General features: G+C 36.4%; 1 protein-coding gene across 9 annotated transcripts in view; it reads right to left on the reverse strand.

Moving 5' to 3' along the window:
- The window catches only part of Mapda (N6-Methyl-AMP deaminase), a 40,294-nt gene that overhangs the window by 13,479 nt on the left and 2,922 nt on the right, over window positions 1–23,893 (reverse strand). For 2 of the 9 annotated variants that reach the window (XM_021726323.3, XM_013358199.4), the window contains exons 3-12: window positions 21,623–21,853; window positions 21,324–21,454; window positions 20,538–20,598; window positions 16,287–16,374; window positions 15,650–15,731; window positions 13,320–13,446; window positions 12,245–12,325; window positions 9,985–10,123; window positions 5,903–6,003; window positions 5,334–5,417 (exon numbers count right to left, since the gene is read on the reverse strand). In XM_021726323.3, the coding sequence (XP_021581998.1) occupies window positions 5,334–5,417; window positions 5,903–6,003; window positions 9,985–10,123; window positions 12,245–12,325; window positions 13,320–13,446; window positions 15,650–15,731; window positions 16,287–16,374; window positions 20,538–20,598; window positions 21,324–21,454; window positions 21,623–21,805 (1,077 nt within the window). In that variant the 5' untranslated portion in view covers window positions 21,806–21,853. Of the gene's footprint in view, window positions 1–61; window positions 5,418–5,902; window positions 6,004–9,984; window positions 10,124–12,244; window positions 12,326–13,319; window positions 13,447–15,649; window positions 15,732–16,286; window positions 16,375–16,500; window positions 20,460–20,537; window positions 20,599–21,323; window positions 21,455–21,622; window positions 21,854–23,893 lie in introns of those variants that run through there. The other 7 variants (XM_078049730.1, XM_005316481.5, XM_013358201.4 and 4 more) reach the window with 6 other exon arrangements.

Consider the following 23,893-nt stretch of genomic DNA (forward strand, 5'->3'; position numbering starts at 1 on the left):
TTAATATTTATTTTATTTTTTAAAGAGAGAGTGAGAGAGGAGAGAGAGAGAGAATGAGAGAGAATTTTTAATGTTTTTTTATTGTTTAGTTCTCGGCAGACACAACATCCCTGTTGGTATGTGGTGCTGAGGATTGAACCCAGGCCGCATGCATGCCAGGCGAGCGCACTACCGCTTGGGCCACATCCCCAGCCCCCAACGTGTTTTAAAGGTCATAAGGGTCTGGCCAGAAGAGCTCCACTGTGATCAAAATATGACAGGGTAGATCATTTAACACACATATATGTATGTATATTTGCATAGATTCCCAGGGGTATTTGGTTAAACCTATATAACCCAACAGATAAATTAGAGAAATGATTTTAAAGTCTTCCACAAATAGTAAAGTCATCAAATTTTTTAAGTAGAATTTACTTTAAAAATATTTTGTTGATATCTTCCGTAAACATAGAACAGAAGCTAAAGGACATTCATCTCATTCTACACAGTGAGGTATATACTCAATAACTTTATCCTGAGTGTCACCAAGCACCTGAGTATTTCTTTGGCCTCACAAATCTCTGCTTGCCCAAAATTGGCATTTGAGAATTTTTAAAAGACAAGAAAGCAACATTTATGGGGCTGGGGTTGTACCTCAATTGTAGAGTGCTTGCCTAGCATGTGTGAGGCCCTGGATTCGATCCCCAGCACCATATAAAAAAACTAAATAAAATAAAGATATCGTGTCCATCTACAACTAAAATATTAAGAAAAAAGAAAGCAACATTTGAAGAGACAAGGATGAAGTTCTAATAAGCTTAGTGGTCTTGATATAGAACTAGAATAGGCAAAATTAAGGGGCATTCCAGATAAGTACAACTCTTGACCTCTGTGTTCATTTGATGTATTGATAAGACACAAGCTATATATGCTCTTAGCAACAGAGATAGCAGAAGTAGCAGCTATACTGGTGACCAGGTAAATATGGGATGGGATTCAAAGATGAAAGGGGATATATGCACAGGATTATCTACTATTATCAGTAAAAGGTAGGCATATTTTTCAAAATGCCAAATCATTGAAAGAGTCAAGAAAATAAGGCTTTCTGAAGGCCTATTCCAATCTGCATACATATAGTTTTTGTTTGTAACTTTTTTATCTTGATATGATTTCAATTTTACAGGAAGAGTTCCAAAAGGAATTCCTATATATCTAGATGGACCAGTTTTATTTTTCCCATTTGCTTTCATTTTTATATATATGTACATACATACATACATACATACATACATACACACACACACACACACACACCTAAATATATTTTTAAAAATCACCTGAGTTAGAATAAGTTTGCCCTTTTCTCCTAAATACTTAATATCAAGTATTTCCTTTTAAAGTATAAGAAGAAAGACATTCTCTTAAACCTCAAGTTTTCAAAGTCAGTAAATATAAAATTGACATAACACTATCTACTCAAATTTCTTCAACCATTCCAATAATTCCCATTATAGTAAATTTTTTCCTTGTCCCATATCATGTTTTATATTTGTCATTTCCACTCCCTCACTTTGTAGTGCTGGGGATGGAACTCAGGGCCATCCTGGAGTGCATGCTAGGCAAGCACTCTACTGCTGAGCCACATGCTCAGCCCTTTACTCTTCTTTAATCTTAACTTACCCTCTGTTTTCCTTTAGCCTCACATTTTTAAAGAATATTAGACTTTTTTTTTTAGAATGACCCTCACTATTTAGGTTTATGTCACTGATGTTTCCTCATGATTAGATTGAGAGTGAGCACTTTGATGATTAATAAAAGGGATATTTTGTCTTTCTCAGTGTGTCAGGAGGCACATGATGTTAAATTTGTTGGTGATGTTGATTTTGTTCTTTGGCTATGATATATTTACCAGAATTCTGTTATTTTCCCCTTTGTAATTAATATGTGGAGAGTAATTTTGAGACAATGTTAAAGATCCTGTCCCTCAAACTTTCACCCATCAGTTTAGCATCCATTAGTTTTCTAACTCCATCCTTTTAAAGTATAATATTAGTTTACTGTAAGGAAAAGTATTCCCTTTCCTCCTACTTATTTTTATTAGTATAAACTCATGGATTCTTACTTTAATGGGTCAAAAACCTATCACTGTCATTTATTTTGATATTCAAATTATCCCAGATTTGGCTAGTAAGAACCTCTTCAGATTTGCTCTTTTGTTCTTTTGTCCTTTGTGCACTTCTTATTTTTTGATGCAACAAGGTATTCTAGGCTAATTTGTACACTTTCTGCCATGACCTTTGTATCAGCCTTTAATTTTATATATTGACCTCATATTCTGTGGGACCCTGATGATGCATTTGTTTAGTTCTACTTCTTGGTAGATTCCTTAGGATTTTCTATGTAAATAATCATGTTATCTGTAATAGAGATATCTTTCCTTTTTCTTTTCTAATCTTCCCTCTTTTTACTTTTTCTTTCCTATTGCACTGGCTAGCTAAGATCTCTACTTCAGATGAAGACCAGTGATTAGAGCATATATCTTTTACTTGCTCACAATCTTTAGAGGAAAACATTCAATACTTCACTATTAAATTTGATGTCCAGGGCTGGGGTTGTGGCTCAGCGGTAAAGCGCTCACCTAGCAAAGTGTGAGTTCCTGGGTTTGATCCTCAGCATCACATAAAAATAAATAAATAAAATAAAAGTATTGTGTCCAACTACAACTAAAAAATAAGTCTTAAAAAATTTGATGTTAAATCTCAAAAATTCTTTTGTCAGCCAATCTATGAATTTTAAATTTTGAAACTTCACACAGGAAAATTTATGCTGTACTCATGCTCCTACACAGAGTTAAGACTAGCATGACTTTTATATTGTGAAAGTGATTTCACAACAAAGTTAATAAATTAAAATCATTTGTCCCACTAGCTTTCATATACATATATATACACACATATATATACATATATATATGTGTGTGTGTGTGTGTATATATATAAAACAAAATTGTTTATACCATTTTCAATGAAAATATGATGTATATTTTCATATCATTAAATTTTGTTCTACATTTTAGAGGCTGTAAAATATGCACATTTTGAGGATAAATAACATTTTTTAACTATGCAATATCTGAGTGGGTGGGGGTAAAGAATAATATAAAGCTATATAAGGTTACAAACAATCTAAGAACTTCAAAAACCTAAGAGCTTCCCTCTACCCTGTTCCCTAAAAGAAAGACAAACAAAGCTTATTAGAAACCTTTAGTAATTGAAATTAGGGATGTCATCATCCTTTCTTTTCTCATACCAGGGAAAATATACATTCTAACAAGAAAAGCAATTCAAGCATACTTTGGTATCTAATAAATTATCTTACCATTCAGAACTAATCTTAGTTGTTCCTGTCTTCAGCTAAAGAAGCCATGATATGTGAGTTTATATAAGTCTGTGTATGGTCCATTGTGTAGGGGAGGGGTCATAGGAAACTTAAAGAATTCTAGTAACCCCAACATTATCACTACTAAAAATAACTTTTGAACTGAGGAAAATGTTAAGTACTGGGGTGGAAATCCTGGCAGCTTCCACAAAGAAAAAGCTCAAGTGACAGAAACACCTGAAAATAGAAACTGCAGCAGTTTCCTTCTCACTCCTCAGTCAGCTACTGTCTCCTAAATTGGAGCAAAGACTTCAATCCCTCTCAAGTATTGACAAGGACAGTCATGAGAAGGGCAAAGCCAGATTTTAATAGCTAGCTTTGTAACTAAGATACCCAAAGTAAATGAACCTTGACTATTAGGCATTCACACAACTCTATGGTGTCTGGTGTGACCTGGCATTAATAGTCTTGGGGAATAATACTTAAAAGAGTTAAAGTAAATGAGGGGAGTCTAATTAAAGTAAGCACAACATAATACAGAGCTACTGTCAAAAGCTTGAAACTTTAAAGGTATTGGTGATCATGTGTTTCCCCTTTCTCTTTACCTTACACTAGTAATTCCAAAACTTTTCCTAATGAGAAATTGGCATGGAGGTAAGCTATGTAAGACCTCAAGGCCAGCTGAAAGCAGAGTTTTGAGATGACACTTGATTCCCTGCTTCTGCTGGTGTTCCAGCAGTTGGAGTTCCTCTGCTTCTGCTGGTGGGTGGGGGTCTATGTAAGGATGCAGGCCTCTGTAGCCAAAAAATGTTGCATCTAGTAATGATGGGCCATGCTCTCCAGTCTTGCAGCAGACCCCCAGGAGCTCACCACCAATTTCTTCTTGTTTCTGGATTCTTGTCTCATGAATTTGAAGAATGAAATCCACAGACCAGGATGAACAAGTGTAAGGACAGGGTTTACTGAAGAATAGAAACAGGAACAGAACTCTTGCAGTGCAAGAGGGCACCGGATAGCAGGTTTTCTCCATCTGAGTGTGCTTGTCTAGGGGTTTATATAGCACTTGGTTCAGTGTTATTGGTCCAAACTTAAGCAAATCAGGGTTTGCAAAAGTACTAATGCCACTGGTCCAAAATTATGCTAATTTTAAATCCTATTTGGAAAAGTACTAACACCATTGGTTAGTCTAGAATTCCATTCAAGTTTGCCGTGCTTCCATTTTCTCCCCGCTTCTTGGAAAGCAGGAGGATGAGGTCAGTGAATTGCACATGTTCACTAGGGGCAGAGGTCCCTAGGAAGCCCCATGGTGCCCAGCAGAGCAGGTGTGTGCACTATTTGGGGCGAGCTGTGGTGGGATGACAGGTCAGTGTGTCTTGGCTTGCCTATGGCATTGGTCCACCCTGGTTCAGGCCCTCTGCACTTCAGGCCCACGCTGGCATGATAGTCTCTGTGCAGCCATGGCCCACACTTGCTGCCTGCACTCCATCTGACCTGGGCTGCTGCTCTACCACTCCACTCCTCCCCTGCTGCTTCTTGGCAGGGACCAATGACTGGCTGCATGGCTTGGCAGCCAGGGAGCCATGTCACTACTAGTCAGTTTAAGACCTATTTACTGGTCACCTGCCATATGTAAGGTCCTGGTGATAGAGCCCATGAATTTGCTATGCTTTGAAGGAAGTGGGAGACAATTTACTGAATGGGACATAAAAGAAAGATCTTGTTTGCAACATATACAATAATAGTTCATTCACCTTGGGCTGGGGATGTGGCTCAGTGGTAGAGGATTGCCTGGTATGTTTGAAGCCCTGGGTTTGATCCCCAGAACATCAAAAAAACAAAACAAAACTAGTTCATCTTATTATAGCTCAAAAGTGTAATACTTTGGGCTTCAGATTTTTCCACTTCTTTCTCAATTCAGATCTAGTGCTGTCAGAAGCAAAGATGTAGCTGATGGATTCATAAGACAGATCCCATACCTGAGACTTGGTTAAATTAAATGTTTCAGCAGCCAGTTGGTACTCTTGAGAAAGGTATGTCGCAAAAACACCCTTATCATCAGTCTGTCAATATAAATAAGAATGTTTCAAAATAAGTAAGGAAAATACTTTTTTAAAAATAACTCTCTTCTTTATATTTTCCTATTTACCAAGCTTCTTTAAACAGTCTAAATAGGAGCCTATAAATGTATATATGCATATCTGTAACTAAAGAGTCTTATTTATACTAGACTAGTGTTTCAACTTTAGCTGCACATTAAATCACCCTGGGAGCTTTTAAAACATCCATGACTACAACTTACCAAATAATTTCATAGGATGGGTGCTAGGGTTCAGTATTTAAAAAAAAATCCCCTAGATATTGTCCAGGACCTTTTCCTATAGACCCAGACCAGAGTCACCCAGGCCCACTGCAGCCTCTCAAGGACTAACCCCCTCTTAACTCCTTTAGTCAGGCATTCTACTCAGGCATTCCCCTCAGGCACTTAAAGCAGCCTAAAAGAAAAAAAAAAAAGAGAGAGAAAAATACTTCATGTAAAACAACTTACACAGATCACAGAAGGATGAGCAATGCTGTACCAAAATCCAAAGTGATGCTGGTCATAAGATGGAACTGTCTGACTTTTGATGTTTGAGGTCAAACAGAGTTCTAGATGGAAGGGGAAAAAAAAATCTCATTAAAAGCAATAAATAAACTCATACAGTGTTCACCAAGTGGACCCATGAGAAATATTTACAAACCATGCTGGTTTGCAGCAGTTTTATTATTCTTCACAACTGGCCTTTCCTTTTGTGTGATATAAAAATTTATGGGGCTGGGATTGTGGCTCAGCAATAGAGCGCTCGCCTAGCACGGGCGAGACCTGGGACGAACCTCAGCACCACATAAAAATAAAAAATAAAAGGCATTGTGTTGTGTCTATCTACACCTAAAAAAAAATTATAGTTCAACTAATGTAGTTGTGCAGGAAGTATGTGCTACACATATGGCAACAGCTGAACCAGACAAGGAGTTAATACTCTCTTCACAGCCATGTGATTCCCTTTCATTACCAAAATGGAGAGGAAAGAGAAATGTGTTATAAGCCAGTTATGATGAACAAGACAGGAAATTATGACAGTGGAACAGAAGCGTTTTTGAAGGGCTATTGTAGTTCCTCCTGGTCTTATAGAGTGGAGACCAAAACAAAGATAAGGAAATTTTTTTAGCACTGCATGAGAGTTACAGCACTATGAAGAGGCAAAAGTGAGCCACAGACTTTTCCCGTGGCTTCTAAGAAAACTTCTGAACACTCTTACCCAGACCATCCATTCACTGCCTGCTGCTTCTAGGTAAGTTCATCTTAAGAATTACTTGTGCTATTAACAAATTCTTACCTTGAAACACTGTACTTGGCTCTTCAGCCAGAGTAAAACACTTCACTGACTTGACTGCTGGCATCTGCACACTTGGATAAAGAAGCCTCAGTGCCAGAGCAATTAGACAGACAAAAGAAATTAAAGGCATAAAAATAGGAAAAGAAGAACTTAAATTATCACTATTTGCAGATTGCCTGATTCTATACCTAGAAGACCCAAAAGGGTCTACAAAGAAACTACTAGAACTAATAAATGAATTCAGCAAGGTGGCAGGATATAAAATCAACACGCATAAATCAAAGGCATTTCTGTTTATCAGCGACAAAACTTCTGAAACGGAAATGAGGAAAAACACTCCATTCACAATATCCTCAAAAAAAATAAAATACTTGGGAATCAACCTAACAAAAGAGGTGAAAGATTTATACAGTGAAAACTACAGAACCCTAAAAAGAGAAGTAGAAGAAGATCTTAGAAGATGGAAAAATATACCCTGTTCATGGATAGGCAGAACTAACATTATCAAAATGTCGATATTACCAAAAGTTCTCTATAGGTTTAATGCAATGCCAATCAAAATCCCAAAGGCATTTCTTGTAGAAATAGAGAAAGCAATCATGAAATTCATATGGAAAAATAAAAGACCCAGAATAGCAAAAGCAATTCTAAGCAGGAAGTGTGAATCAGTCGTATAGCGATACCAGATCTCAAACTATATTACAGAGCAATAGTGACAAAAACAGCATGGTACTTGTACCAAAACAGGCGGGTGGACCAATGCTATAGAATAGAGGACACAGAGACTAATCCACAAAGTTACAACTATCTTATATTTGATAAAGGGGCTAAAAGCATGCAATGGAGGAAGGATAGCATCTTCAACAAATGGTGTTGGGAAAACTGGAAATCCATATGCAACAAAATGAAACTAAATCCCTTTCTCTCGCCATGCACAAAAGTTAACTCAAAATGGATCAAGGAGCTTGATATCAAATCAGAGACTCTGTGTCTGATAGAAGAAAAAGTTGGCTCTGATCTACATATTGTGGGGTCGGGCTCCAAATTCCTTAATAGGACACCCATAGCACAAGAGTTAATAACAAGAATCAACAAATGGGACTTACTTAAACTAAAAAGTTTTTTCTCAGCAAGAGAAACAATAAGAGAGGTAAATAGGGAGCCTACATCCTGGGAACAAATCTTTACTCCTCACACTTCAGATAGAGCCCTAATATCCAGAGTATACAAAGAACTCAAAAAATTAGAAATAAGATAACAAATAACCCAATCAACAAATGGGCCAAGGACCCGAACAGATACTTCTCAGAGGAGGATATACAATCAATCAACAAGTACATGAAAAAATGCTCACCATCTCTAGCAGTCAGAGAAATGCAAATCAAAACCACCCTAAGATACCATCTCACTCCAGTAAGATTGGCAGCCACTATGAAGTCAAACAACAACAAGTGCTGGCGAGGATGTGGAGAAAAGGGTACACTTGTACATTGCTGGTGGGACTGCAAATTGGTACTTCCAATTTGGAAAGCAGTATGGAGATTCCTAGGAAAGCTGAGAATGGAACCACCATTTGACTCTGCTATTGCCCTTCTCGGACTATTCCCTGAAGACCTTAAAAGAGCATGCTACAGGGATACTGCCACATCGATATTCATAGCAGCACAATTCACAATAGCTAGACTGTGGAACCAACCCAGATGCCCTTCAATAGATGAATAGATAAAAAAAAAATGTGGCATTTATACACCATGGAATATTACACAGCACTAAAAAATGACAAAATCATGGAATTTGCAGGGAAATGGATGGCACTAGAGCAGATTATGCTTAGTGAAGCTAGCCAATCCCTAAAAGACAAATACCAAATGTCTTCTTTGATATAATGAGAGCAACTATGAACGGAGCAGGGAGGAAGAGCAGGAAGAAAAGATTAACATTAAACAGAGACATGAGATGGGAGGGAAAGGTAGAGAAAAGGGAAATTGCATGGAAATGAAGGGAGACCCTCACTGCTATACAAAATTACATATAAGAGGTTGTGAGGGGAATGGGAAAATAAACAAGGAGAGAAATGAATTACAGTAGATGGGGTAGAGAGAGAAGATGTGAGGGAAGGGGAGGGGGGATAGTAGGGGATAGGAAAGGTAGCAGAATACAACAATTACTAATAGGACATTATGTAAAATTGTGGATGTGTAACCGATGTGATTCTGCAATCTGCATTTGGGGTAAAATTGGGAGTTCATAACCCACTTCAATCTAATGTATGAAATATGATATGTCAAGAGCTTTGTAATGTTGTGAACAACCAATAAAAAAAATAATAAAAAAGAAAAAAAAAAGAAAGAAGCCTCAGTACAGGTCCACTGAGTCCAGGTGATGCTCCCTCACTTAGCTGGGCCACCACACCAAATAAGATCATTATGAAAGAAGTTTCTATTCTCTCTACTTTTGTGGATATTTAAAAGTCTTAATAAAAAGAAAAAAAATCTCACTATGAATTGCTAAAAACTCTATAAATAGTTTAAAAATATACATCAAAGGTTTTTTGTAAACTGATCAGTTTGTAAATTTAGCAAATTGACCATTCAGTAAAATGATTTGTAGGTATTCACTTCTTGTCGTCTTCAGAAAGACCTTCTCTGATCATCAAGAAAGTGGTTATCTGATCACTATTTTATCATCCAGTTTAATTTTCTTAATAGAACTTAACAGTGATATTTTCTTATGTATTTGCTTACTATCTTTTCTCCACAGGAGTTACTTGAGAAAGAAACCCTGTCTGTTTTGTTTACTGCTCTATTAACAGTATTTAAGAACAGTAACAACAAAGTAGGCACTTCATAAGTACATACACCATCAAGTGAGTAAAGTTAACAGACATGTAAAAATATATTTTTTGAATTTTCCATAATTAGTTTTTAAATAAATGCCACATATTTTATGAAACATGTCAATTTCATAAAAGCTATTTTCAAAATCCTGGTGACCCTCAGTCCTTCAAAAAATACTTACTGAGGATTATTGCAGTGAATAGAGAGGGACCCACTGTCATGGAGCTTACATTCTAACAGGAGTTAAAAACTCTCACTTAAATGAGGATCAGAAAACATACATCCAATGATTCTTTGAATTTCTATATGATATTTATAATTTTAGAACAGTACTTTTCCATTTAGGGCTTGCAACCTGGGGGTTGAGGGACAAAGAGCCAGAGGATTGTCTGAGAGACCTGAAACCTAAGCCTTACCTAGTGGGATTTGGTGTTGCCTCACAAAATCTACCAGATTGAGGGATCCTTCCTCAGAGGAGTTGAGAAATGTTCCATGTCCAATTCTGTCAGGAAGTAGATCGAGGAGCATTTGTGTTTCTTTATTTTGGTTTGGAATCTTCAGAAAAGTAAGAAAAAGGGATTAATGATCTCTTTCAGTTGTTCTTACTAATTTTTTTTTCCTATACTGTGTACTCTTGTCCCTCTGTGTAGTTAACATAGGTAGCTTTTTTTTTTTCCCGGTACCACAGGATTTGAACTCAGGGGCACTTGACCACTGAGTTGTATCCCAAGCCCTGTTTTGTATTTTACTTAGAGACAGGGTCTCACTGGGTTGCTTAGTGCCTCATCATTGCTGAGGCTGACTTCATGATCCTCAGTCTCAGCCTCCCAGGCTGCTGGGATTATAGGCTTGTGCCACTGTGCCCGGCACCTTTCTTTTTCCTGTTCTTTTTTTGGTGCTGAGATTGAACACAGGGCCAGGTACTCTACTACTGAGCTATATTCACAACCCCTCTTCCTTTTATTTTATTTATTCCTCAATATTATTCTACATTAATTTCAGTAATAACAATAAACTTAAACTTACTACAACCTTACTTTGTGCCATTCCATATCAATTCTTTAAAGCTTATAACATTTTATGATTACAGAGTGTTAAGATGAAGAAATTAAAACTCAGAAAATTTTCAAAAAACAAAACACCTAACTCTGTATGCATATGTGTTTTGTGTTATGTCTATATGTTCAAAGATATTCAAAAAAGATTTAGAGAAATATAAAAACAAAACTGTTAACAGCATTAACTTTGAGGAGCAAAACGGAAATGAGAAGGGGACTTTCATTTTAATGTTTTTTCCTTCTGTATTATACTTCCCTACACTTGAAATTTCTTCAGATAAATAAAAATTTTGTAGTTAAAAATATAAAGTATTTTTTAAGTTGTTCAAGGGCCTAGAGCTAGTGTATGGTAGAGATTATGGGTAAAACCTAACTCCATCTGATTCCAGGGCCCAGACATTTCTCACACAATGTGCTCATGTTCTACTTTGACAAAGCTCACTACTACCACAATTACCATTAAAATATCCATCTGTACTGTTTATCTCCTAGACAGCCCAAAGGCCCCAAAAGGTAAATGATCAGAACATTTTGAAATGAAATGTTACAATTCAAAGGAGCAATAGAAACTACTGTGCAACAGAAACTAAGGTGTGTAACTCAGCCAGAAACCTCAGCCAGGTACATACCACCACACCGAGCCCTTACCATTAATTACATTTAAAAATATTTCATGCACCATGGAGTATTACGCAGCACTAAAAATGACAAAATCATGGAATTTGCAGGGAAATGGATGGCACTAGAGCAGATTATGCTTAGTGAAGCTAGCCAATCCCTAAAAAACAAATACCAAATGTCTTCTTTGATATAATGAGAACAACTAAGAACAGAGCAGGGAGGAAGAGCAGGAAGAAAAGATTAACATTAAACAGAGACATGAGGTGGGAGGAAAAGGGAGAGAAAGGGAAATTGCATGGAAATGGAGGGAGACCCTCATTGTTATACAAAATTACATATAAGAGTGTAAGGGGAATGGGAAAATAAACAAGGAGAGAAATGAATTACAGTAGATGGGGTAGAGAGAGAAGATGGGAGGGGAGGGGAGGGGGGATAGTAGAGGATAGGAAAGGTAGCAGAATACAATGGTTACTAATAGGGCATTATGTAAAAATGTGGATGTGTAACCGATGTGATTCTGCAATCTGTATTTGGGGTAAAAATGGGAGTTCATAACCCACCTGAATCTAATGTATGAAATATGATATGTCAAGAGCTTTGTAATGTTATGAACAACCAATAAAAGAAAAAAGAAAAATAAATAAATAAAAATATTTCATGGTGGGTGTGGTGGTACATGCCTATAACCCCAGCAACTCAGGAGGCTGAGGTAGGAGGATCACAAGTTTAAGGCCAACCTCAACAACTAGGCAAGGCCCTAAGCAACTCAGTGAGAGCCTGTCTCAAAATTTTAAAAAAGTGGGCCTAGGGATGTGGCTCAGTGATTAAGCACTTGTGGGTTTAATCTCTAGTGCCCAAAATATAAAAATCTACAACTAAAAATATTTCTACATTTCCCCTTCAAAAATGTTTTTCTAAGCCAGGTTTATTTTTACTCACAAATAACTACTATATTCTATTAGAATCTGCCCTCTTTTACTAAAACAATATTATTTACCTCTGAAAGATGCAATGCCAACTTCAGACCTGCTTTTTTAGCTTCTAAAAGAGGTTCCAAGAAATCTTTGGCTTGTCCTATCTTGAAGATAAAAGTTAAAATGAGGATACATAGGAATTCTAGGCAAACTGAGGAACTGGATATTCTGTCCCAACAAACAAATAATTGGCAGACCAATTCATTTGCACATTTTATAGAATACCTACAATGTGCCAGACACTTTGGAGAATACAAAGCTGACAAAGGGACAGTCCTTGCCCTCTAAAGCCCAGTATCACTGAACCTGAGGTCAATCAGCTAAACGTGATATGCAGTCAATAAATTTTATTTCTGGAAAGATATCTAAATATGTAGTGCTCAGGAGAACTCATCTGATTCAGAAACATTTTATGATTACTAAAAAACTGTTAAATTAAAACAAGATGCAGAATAGTCCATGTTTAGATAAAGTCATCAGAACCAGTTTCATTGAACACTAATCATTCAGAGGTTTTTAACCAGATGATGTTGCCCTCCAGAAAATATCTGGCACTTGCTGGAGACATTTTGGTTGTCACATGGGAGGTTGCTACTGACATCTACTAGGTATTGATCAGGGATGCACTAAGCATCCTATAATGCTCAGGACAGCGCCCACAACAAAGAATTATCTGGCCCCCAATGTCAAAACGTCTGCTTAAATCTTTCACTGAAGCAACTCTGGACAACTGTTCTTATCTGGGGATTCTATGAGAATAAATAAGCCCTAATACTCTTAAGACATCCATCCCCTGTACCTAATGAACTAACTTCTCTTTCATGCATATGAGCTGGTAATAGTTATGCACTATCTTTAGAAGAATGGAGAAAATGGTTATATAATGAGGAAAAAAAATTAATGATGCTTAATTCTTTCACAGAATTTTAGCTGAGAACACCTGCTCTAGACATTCTGGTCATCCAAGGCAGAACAAAGCTTCATTTACAGAGTATATGCTGGACTCTCTGGAGAAGGTAGGATGCTCCATGTTAATGCTTACCCCACTGAATGCTTCTAACATTAAGAAATAAAATATATTTAGAAAAAATAACTTACGGTAGGGTCTCCACTGAGGTCAAGGCCAAGAACTGTATCTTCAGTAGAAAGGAAGAACTCTTCAGCAAGTTTAACAGTCTCCTTGGCTACTGAAGGGCCGCCTCTTCTGTCAATTGCCATCAAATATCTTTAAAATGTGAAAAATAGATGAAAATTATAATGATGCAAATGAAAAAGACAACTCTAGTGTGGCTAGATAGGTATAGCAGGCCACATATAATACAAATTACCAGGGAAAATAAAGCCTGCATCTAGACAACATAAAATTTTACTTCACCAGGGAGAATGAGATGTGAATTCTTAAATAGCATCAAATACCTAGTTAGAACTCTTAGTTTGTATCTGAAAATATAAACTATTTGGAACATCTGGATGATAAAATCTTTTTGATTAAAATTAAAACAATCTTTATACTAAAAAAATCTAGTTAGTGTTCAAATTTCTAATTGTCTCACTTGTTTTATTTATTATTTGATTTTTTACAGTTTTAACAGGATTCAAATAAGGTATACATCTTGAGTTAGTCAATGTATCTCTCTCTCTTTTTTAAAAATCTATAGCCACTCATTCCTCTACTTCCCCCAGTCCCACCCACCTCTTATCTTGCTATTTATTTATTGAAGAAAATCAGATTGTTCATTTTGTTGGTTATATCCTTTGTTAATATGTTTCTACTGTCTCTTCTATTTCCTATAAACTGATAATTGGATCTAGTCTAGAGGCTTAACCAGAACAGATTCAATTTTTGGCAAGAATAAATAGGTGTAGTGTGTTCTCAGGAAGGCTTAGATTCATTATTTCATTAGGGTACAAAATTAATATAAATTCTAATTAAAAAATGTATCAAATATCTGATTCATTCTTCATACATTAGTTGGGATTCTATGGGACTCAAATACCCAAAGAATCCCTGCTAATATTGTTGTGATTTTTCTCCAGCATTTATTAATTTATTTATTCACAAAATAAATTCCTTTAGCATTTGTTCATTTATTTACAAAATTTGGATCAACTATATAGAAAATACAGGGTCTTTTCCTTCACTCAATCTCCTGTACCATTAAGTAACGGTAGAAAATAGTAAAACTAATATTTACATACCATAATGTAATTGACCTCTGATTGCTGGATATTTTAGGATATTTTCTTTTTTGTTATAAAATAATACTACAATAAAGTCTTATGCACAAATTAATCTGTTTCCTTACAATCCATTTCTAGATCTGTTTTCTTTATGATTCATTACTGTTCAGAGCAAAAACCATCAAAAATCTTGATACACACTGCTCTTTGAGAGATTTTATTAATTACATATGGTATAATAATAACAGCAGTGTATAACTTCACAAACACTAGTTCTATTTTTTTTTGACTTCTGAAACAATACTGTAATTCCCTTTTAAGATTACCCAATTAATGAGGTTAAATATTTTATATGATTTCTTTTCTTCATTGTATTTTTGTCTTCTGCTGGGTCTTTCATTGGGCTTTTAGTCTAATTAAGCTTAATTTTTTAGAGATCTTATAGCCTGAAACTCTTCAGCTAACTTGCCTTCTTTCTTCACTCAAGGACTTACTGAGTCCCTACTATTTGCCTGTTCTTCAAAGTACTGGAGACATAGTGGTAAAGTAAAGACAAAGTCTTTGGCCTCTCTGAACTTAAATGCTGGTGGGCGGGTATACGTACACAAATAACTCGCAAGATAATTCTGTGTCTCTTATAAAGAATGCCATAAAGGAAACAGATGGTGACTGGAGAATTTGTGTGTGTGGTGGGGGCTGTGGGGGGGAAGGGTACTTAAAGTGCTAAGGAAGGTGCTTCTGAGGAAGTGACAACCAAATTGAGACCTGAAGATAATGTGAAAAAGCCTGCTGTACAAGGATATGATGGAAAGTGAAAATGGCAGGAAGTACAAGGTGCTAAGTGGGATAGTTTTGGCCTATTTTAGGAACAGAGCATAGACCAGTGTGTAGTAATTGAGGATAAATGGTCTAGATAAGCTGTAAAAGTAACAGATGCAGTAAGACCACAGGGACCATGGGGGCCATGGTAAAAAGTCCAAATCAGCTTAACAGCACTGAGAAGCCATATTCCACTTAAGTAAAAATACTCAGAATTTTATTGCCAGATGACTAAATTCAGAATTGTAGTCTTATCTTAAACAATAGAGGTCTTGATTTTATTTTTTTTTCTCTTGTAGGTAGAAATCAGTTAATGGACAAATTTTTTAAAATTTATTACATCTATGATCAAAATATAAAAACTTCACATTCTAGTGTTTTTTGTTTGTTTGTTTTAATGGATAACTACTAAGGTACAATCTTCTTACCTAACATCAATGTCTAAATTTTCTTGTTTAGACTGTTTTATACCCTCAAGTATGGATTCCACATAAGTCTTTTTAGTCATTCCTGAAAAGAACACACAGGAAACATACATAAAGAGATCATCAACTATTTCATCTTTCAACTTTAGCATCCCTATATGAACAATTACATTTTCACTTCATGCTACAACAGAGCATGGTTAAAGCCTTTATGGATACATTTTAGTAAATGATAATTGTAACTTAACAAACTTGAAAAAAAAAGTAATGTAGAAAAACGAAAGAGAAAAAACATGGCTTTATTGGGAAGTGGTGGAACCTCAGAAGGTAGGGCCTACTTGAAGGAAGTAGGTCACTAAGGGCTAAGACCCTGGGGGACATACTGGGACCCTGCTTTCCCTCTCTCTTCCCACATGTCAGTTACCATGAGGTGAGCAGTTCTGCTCCATCATGTGCTCCCCACCATAATATTCTGGCTCACTGGCCCTAGTGCTACAGGCCTTCAGTGAGGCAGAAAGGTCCCCATGAAAATAGAGAACAATAGTATAAAAGTTAGTGCTCATACTCCCAACTTCTAAAAGTACATTAAAATACATCGGAAAATGGATAGTATGTTCACTGAGAAGAAATTGAATTCTACCAGTATCATTTTCTCTTCTAGGTGTGCTCCTCAGTTCCAGGTACTTGACACCATCATCTGCAAATTCTTTAATGACATCTTTTGTGACCTAATAATAAAGGCAATGTACACAACATTACTAATGTTAGAGCTATGGTCACAGTGGAAGTGCCAAGTGGCACAGCTTTATTTCATTTATTAAATCTGATTTGTGACCAGGCATGATGGCACACACCTTTAATCCCAGCAGCTCAGGAGGCTGAGGCAGGAGGATCACAGGTTCAAAGTCAGCCTCAGCAATTTAGCAAAGCTGTAAACAACCTAGTAAGACCCTGTCTCAAAATAAAAAATAAAATAAAATAAAAAGGCCTGTGGATAGTGGCTCAATGGCTAAGCACCCATGGATTCAGTCCCTGGTACCAAAAAAAAAAAAAATTTTATTTACAAGAAATGTTGGAAGTTTCCCACATGGTCACATCCCTGATAGAAACCATGACAAAGCTGCAACATTTCCCATCATCCCTTTCATTCCCACATTAAATCCAAATCTGTATATCATCCGCATTCTCCTGTGCTTTTAACCATTCCTCTATTTCCAAGTGTTCCAAATAGCAAACTGATAAAAACAAAGAAATAAGGCAAAAACCAACTGGAATAATCCATGTGTGTATAGTGCTAAGAAATGTACATATAGAAATAAAGAGCTAAAATGATTGCTGGTGTAATGACTGGGCATTACTAATCTGCTATATAGAGTCATGGTTTAAGGTTCTTGTCACATCACACAACTAAACCAGTCAGGGTCACACCAAGTGAATTTGGGGAATAAATAAAGACACAGACACAGAAAGTACCTTTTCTTTGGGTTCAGTGACTGCTCCTCAGCCACAGCTCCCATAAGGGGGGCAAGGCAGGCATGAAAGAGAGCCTACCAGTATTAGTTCAGCATGTACTGAACCCTTTTATTGGGGATAAGCCATTTAAATGAGGCAAGGGGACCAGTTTCAGGGGACTGAGTCTTGCTTAGGGTTTCAGGGGGTTGATCTGTGTGTCTTGCTGTCAGAAGGTTGCCTGACATCTAGGAAGGTCTCGCCCATCTCATGGGCTGTGTGAGGATCATAGGCAGAAGGAGCAAAAAGATGGATACATCACCCGCCCAAACAGAGTAGCAACATCAGTTCAGTCCACCCTGTGCACTCAATGCTCATAGTTCACACACACACACACACACAGCCCATGGCTGGCTTGCCACATCTCCCCACTCTCATCACTCAAAACTAAGGGGCACTCGGTTCCCATGTGGCAGCTCCTGACAGGTTCTCATTCTGGTTTTTTTTTTTTTTTTTTTTTTTTGGTGCTGAGGATCAAATCCAGGACCTTACATATGCCAAGCAACTTTGTCACTGAACCATGCCCCAGCTCCATGTTATTTGGGGATGAGTTGTATTTTTCTTTTCTTTTTTTTTTTTTTTTGAGAATTTTAACATTTATTTATTTTTTCTTAGTTCTCGGCGGACACAACATCTTTGTTGGTATGTGGTGCTGCTGAGGATCGAACCCGGGCCGCACGCATGCCAGGCGAGCACGCTACCACTTGAGCCACATCCCCAGCCCGATGAGTTGTATTTTTCAATAAATTCTGGCAGAGTTAAATTTTCCCCAGAAATATTTAGGAAAATTCCCATTAGGCAAAGAAAGTAGGTGATAACTAAAAGCAAAATGGTATCTAATACTGTACCAATTTTAACAACCCAAAACTTACTAAAACATTTTCATTTTCTACCATCAATCCTAAGAAAAATCTAATCTAGGTGAAAATAGACCAGGTTGAGGATGCTATGACAGCCTGGCCTAGTTAGCCTTTCAATTGGTTTTCTAATCTTAATCTGCTTTGACTATGTGCACATAAACATACAAGTCTAGAATCCTGACAAAGGAACAGAGTTAATGTAAATGGATGGATAGTTCAAATTCAGCAGGAGGTCTGGAAAACCAAACCCAGCTTAAAATAATACTATAGCATTCAAAATCATGGAACACTCCTATATCATGTAAGATACTCCTGCTACCTCCACTACTGGGCATGACCCTGCAGCCTCCACCTTCATTGCTGGCACCTGGCCCTGTGATTGCTCCCCTAGAACCTCCATCTTGCTGCCAATGTCACCACCAAAAGTGTGGGTCTCATCTTTGCAAACTGGATCTTATCACTACCCTAGAACTGAATAGACCAGAGGAACCAACTCATCCTACCCCAGCTAACTTGAGACTAACATAGAAATCTGTTAGAGAATGAAGAGTTGGGCTGAATGAAGGTTTGAAATACCAGTCCTTTCCAGTGACTAAAGTGATCATATCCACTATCCAAAGCCCTCCTTTTCTGTTTTTTTTTTTTTTTTTTTTGGTGGGAGTGGGTACTGAGGATTAAATTTAGGGGCACTCACCCATTGAGCCACATCCCCAGTCCTGTTTTGTATTTTATTAGAGACAGGGTCTCACTGAGTTACTTAGTGCCTAGCTTTTGCTGAGGCTGGCTTTAAACTCTCAATCCTCCTACTTTAGCCTCTGGAACCACTGGGATTACAGGCATGTACCACCGCATCCAGCTCTGATAATTTTGGTATATATGAAAACAAATGGTTAATGTAAATGTTGCTGGCAGGTCTGGGACAAGAACAAAGTGAAGAAGATTTATCAAGACCCAGTGAGGCCTATGGAATCATCCCTAACCCACATCCAAGAAACCTGCCCTGGGACCCACATTTTATCTGCCAGGTTTAGCTCCTTCTGTTCCTTGCCATAGGTACTGAGGGCAACTCTTCTCTGTTTTGGGCTTTCCCCTCCTCTGGACTGAGAATATCTTTTCCAGTCCTTTTTCCAGATAAAAGTACATCACAATTTGTTAAGTTCCTAAATTGGAAAGCACATGGGTTCTGGAATCAGTTAGACAGTTCTGCCACTTACTCTCTGTGTGAGACCTTGAACAAGTTCCATTTAACCTCTTTTTTGTGGGGATGGGGGGTAGTGCTAGGGATTGAACCCAGAGTTCTGTCTAAGCAAAGTGTGTACTCTACCACTGAACTACACCTTCAAGCCCCATTTAAGTCCATTTTTTTCACCTGCAACAAGGGAACAATAAAAATACTATTTAGAGAGAAACACTGAGTGTAGTATCTGGCACACTTAATAACGAATACATTTTCAGGCTACATTCCAATCCTCTCTTTGACATTCAAAGTCACAGGTCACTTTGGCTATAGTTTTAAGTGAATTCCCCCACTCAGTGCCACATTTACAAGCAAAATGTTTTCTTGGTATATCTAAAAAGAACAAATAAAAAATGTTTTTGAAAAAACAAAATGTCATCTTGGTCAGATCAATGATACATAAGCCAGTCTTCCGTATAAGACCATGACGCTTCGGAAAAGAGAACACAGTGGTGTCCTTTAGTCCATCATCCCCTGAGAGGGCACAATTTCTCTAAAGATTAATCACCAATCCCTAAGTACTTCATAAACTTCACTGTCCACCCAGACAATTAAAAATCTCCTCTAGAATACAGATAAGTCTTACCAAAGACATGGCTATGTGAGGTCAAATATTTCATATGATATATTATATATGGAAAACAGGACCAAATTTTCTCCTCCATGGTGATCTTGGTTCTTTCCTTATATCTTTTACATTAAACAGGTTTTTTTTCTTTTTTAAACATTAAGTCTTAGGAAAATGTCTTAAAACTGGTTTTAAAAAGAATTGCTACAGGTGCTAGGGTTGTGGCTCAGTGGTAGAGCACTCACCTAGTGCAGGTGAGGTAATGGGTTCGATCCTCAGCACCACATAAATATGGATAAATAAAGGTATTTTGTCCATCTACAACTTAAAAATATTTTTGAAAAAGAATTGCTATAAAAAAAGAAAACATTTGTCACACACTTTTTCTTTTGCAGGCGAGTGTACCAGGGCTTAAACTCAGGGACACTCAACCACTGAGCCACATCCCCAGCTCTATTTTGTATTTTATTGAGACAGGGTCTCACTGAGTTGTTTAGAGCCTCACTTTTGCTGAGGCTGGCTTTGAACTCACAATCCTCCTGCCTTAGCTTCCCAAGCCACTGGGATTACAGGCATGCACCATTGCACCTGGCTCATCAGACTCTTGAAAGCAAAAGGTCATTTTCAACAACAGAAAAGCATAAATTAGTCAATAATTTTTAAACCATTCTAAAACCATAATTTGTAACTCATTCTAAAAATTCTTTCATGTCTCACCATTAGAATATCTTCAGGGCTAGTAGTAAGTTGATGAATAATTTGAAACATCTTGAAACACCTGCAATATGAAAAGTTTTGACATGGTAGTCACAAAAAACTTGTCACTCAAGAGAAACTCTCTAAGCTGAATTAATAAATAGATTTTAGGCTAGTAGTAAGTATATATTTAGGTTTACAAAGAACCACAGAATAGGTTTTTCAAAAATTATATATATCTGGAAAGATAATCAAATGACTGAAAATAAAACCTTATTATCTAACCCTGCCTCTTCTGCCAGTATCAGCAAATGGAAAAAATCAATACACCTTTACTTCAAGTCTAAAGAATATTCTAATATATCATAATTCATAAATAACACAAATCATTAAAAATACTGTCAATAGTCTGACAGTTGGAAAATGTTAAGTTATATTCTCCATGCCAGATGATCACCCTCTTTCTTTTAACTACTAAAATCTGAAGTCTTATATATTATATTAAATTACTACAATCTCAAAATACTGATTTTAAAAAAGCCAGGCACAGTGGCATGTGACTTCAATCCCATTGCCTCGGGAGGCTGATGCAGGAGGATTTTAGTTCAAAGCCAGCCTCAGCAACTTAGTGAGGCCCTGAGTAACTCAGTGCGACCCTGTCTCTAAATAAAAAATACAAAAACAGTCTGAGGGGCTGGAGATGTGGCTCAATGGTTCAGTGCCTGTGGGTTCAATCCCCAGTACCAAAATGGGAAAAAAAAAAAAGAAAGAAAGAAAGAAAGTATTTCCACAACTCCCCAAACTCACTCTTCTAGAGTTCTTTTCTTTCCCTTGTCAATCATAGTCATATGATCATGGATTTTAAGATTTGGCTTCTTGGCTATTAATTTCCTCATGGTATTAGAACTAATGGATCCATTTAAGTGGGCATGAAGTTCCTAAAACAAGAGAATACAATCAGTAAGATCTTATATCAAGCAAACTGACTATTAGAGTGTTACATAACTTGTAAAATTTACAGATTCTACCCATAAAATTTACTTTTGTTTTGTGGAAAGAAACAAAATAAAAGTCATTGTAATGAGTAACCATTCAAGAATTCTCACCACTTTTGGCAATTCTGTGTAAAAGTTGGTCTTCCATGGCTGCTGTTGTTCTTCTATCTCCATGATTTTAGCAGGGAAAATGAATAATTCTTCTCCACTCTTATTCTTGATTTGAATAATACATTGTATTTCAGCAAATAAATTCTGTAGTCCTAGATTTTCTTCAGAATGCTTTACTTCCATGCATTTTTATAATATTGACTCGATATGTAGCTCTGGGCTCAATTTCACCTATTTTAACAAATGTGAATATTTTCAGATGCTGACATATAAGCAAATAAATAGAATAAGTAGAATTTTTCTTTAAAAGGTAAAAGTCCCTACAAAACTAACTTAAATGAGGTGGAGAAGTGATTAGTAAGCAGTAATTAACAAACAAAAAATAGGAAAAGGCCTCAAGCTAATAAGAGATATTAAAACCTGAAATTGAATAATATGTTCCTTACCTATTAGCACTTTCTATAAAATTACTTCAAATATTAGAAATTGTGTAAGACCCATTTCAAATAAAAGTCAAAATAAATTTGTATTTTTTTGGTACTGGGGATTGAACCAGGGCACTCAACTATGGAGCCACATCCCCAGCCCTACTTTGTATTTTATTTAGACATAGGGTCTCACTGAGTTGCTTAGGGCCTCGGCAAGTTGCTGAGACTGGCTTTGAACTTGTGCTGTCTCAGCCTCTGAGTCACTGGAATTACAGGTGTGCACCACTATGCCTGGCAAATTTGTATTTTTGATTGTTTAAAAAATAAAAAGGGGGCTGGGTATGATTTTATAGCTCAGTTGGTAGAGTACTTGCCTCGCATGCACAAGACCCTGCGTTCAAACCCCAACATCCCCACAAAAAAATAATAATTATTATATATATATATATATATATATATATATATATATATATCAGAGGTGCTGGTATCAGATGGACTGATACCAGATAGACTTTTACCAGTGCTGCATTCTAATAATTGTATGACCATGTCACTTATGCCTCATGACTTCAGTTTCCTTATTTGTAAAAATGGGAAAAAAGTAGAATAGCTCTAAGGATTAATAAGGTAAATTGTTTCATTAAAGTGCAAAATCATACCTACTCTTGCATAGGTAAAGTCAACTTACCATAAATTGACTTACAGGTTGAATATCCCTTACCCAAAATGCTTGGAAACAGAATTGTTTTAGATTTTGGAATGTTTGTTTCATATACATGTTTCACATAAGGTCTAGAGGTAATTTTACACAATATTTAATAATTTTTTACATGAAACAGTTTCATGGTGTGAAATTTTCTACTTGTAGCATGGTCAGTGCTCAAAAAGTTTTAGATATTGGGCATTTCAGATTTCAGATTAGGAAAGTTCAACGGGTATAAAGTAAATATTAATCAAAATATTCCCCACACACACAAAAAAATTCCTAGGACTGGGGTTGTGGCTCAGTGGTAGAGTGCCTGCCTAGCACATGTAAGGCCCTGGGTTTGATCCTCAGCACCATATAAAAAAATAAATAAATAAAATAAAATTATTATATTCAGCAACTAAAAATGTTTAAAAATTCCTAAAAAAATTATTTTAAAATTCATGTGGAAAACTTAACTTATAAAAGTAACCAGAAAAAAATTATGAATCCCAGAAGAATAATACTCAATGTTGGTAAAAGTATGAATAAAAAGTCTAGTGGGTAAAGAATTTGCTATAGTCTTTTTAAGAAATAATTTGGCAATATCTGTCAATGTAAAAAAAATCCACATATTTTTGACCCATTAATTCCACTAATAGGAATTTATCCTATAATAAGATATGTACGAGTATTTTATTATAGAATGGTTAATAGCAGGAAAAAACTAGAACTAATTAAAATGTTATCAGGGTACTGACTAAACTATATATCCATCAACTGATTATCTATGACTGTATGCAAAGATTTACTATAGAGTGCCACTTTCAAAAAGTAATGTATTATTTAGGAAGATGACATTTATTAACAGAATGTAAATATACATACATACACTCATATATAGATGCATGAACATTTATTTGTATCATTATGCCTAAAACAATTATGAAAGGATACAAAGAAAATTGTTACCACTAGAAAGTAGGCTGAGAATAGGAAAGGTTCAGAGTTATTTTACTTTTGTTTACCTTATATATACTTTTGTGTAACCTAAAGTTCTTACAAAAAGCATGTAATTGGCATTTGTAGGTAAATGGATGAAGTTGGAGAATATAATGCTAAGTGAAGCAAGCCAATCCCAAAAATCCAAAGGCCAAA

This window comes from Ictidomys tridecemlineatus, chromosome 5 (assembly GCF_052094955.1).
Source record: "Ictidomys tridecemlineatus isolate mIctTri1 chromosome 5, mIctTri1.hap1, whole genome shotgun sequence".
In the NCBI taxonomy this organism is placed as follows: Eukaryota; Metazoa; Chordata; class Mammalia; order Rodentia; family Sciuridae; genus Ictidomys; species Ictidomys tridecemlineatus.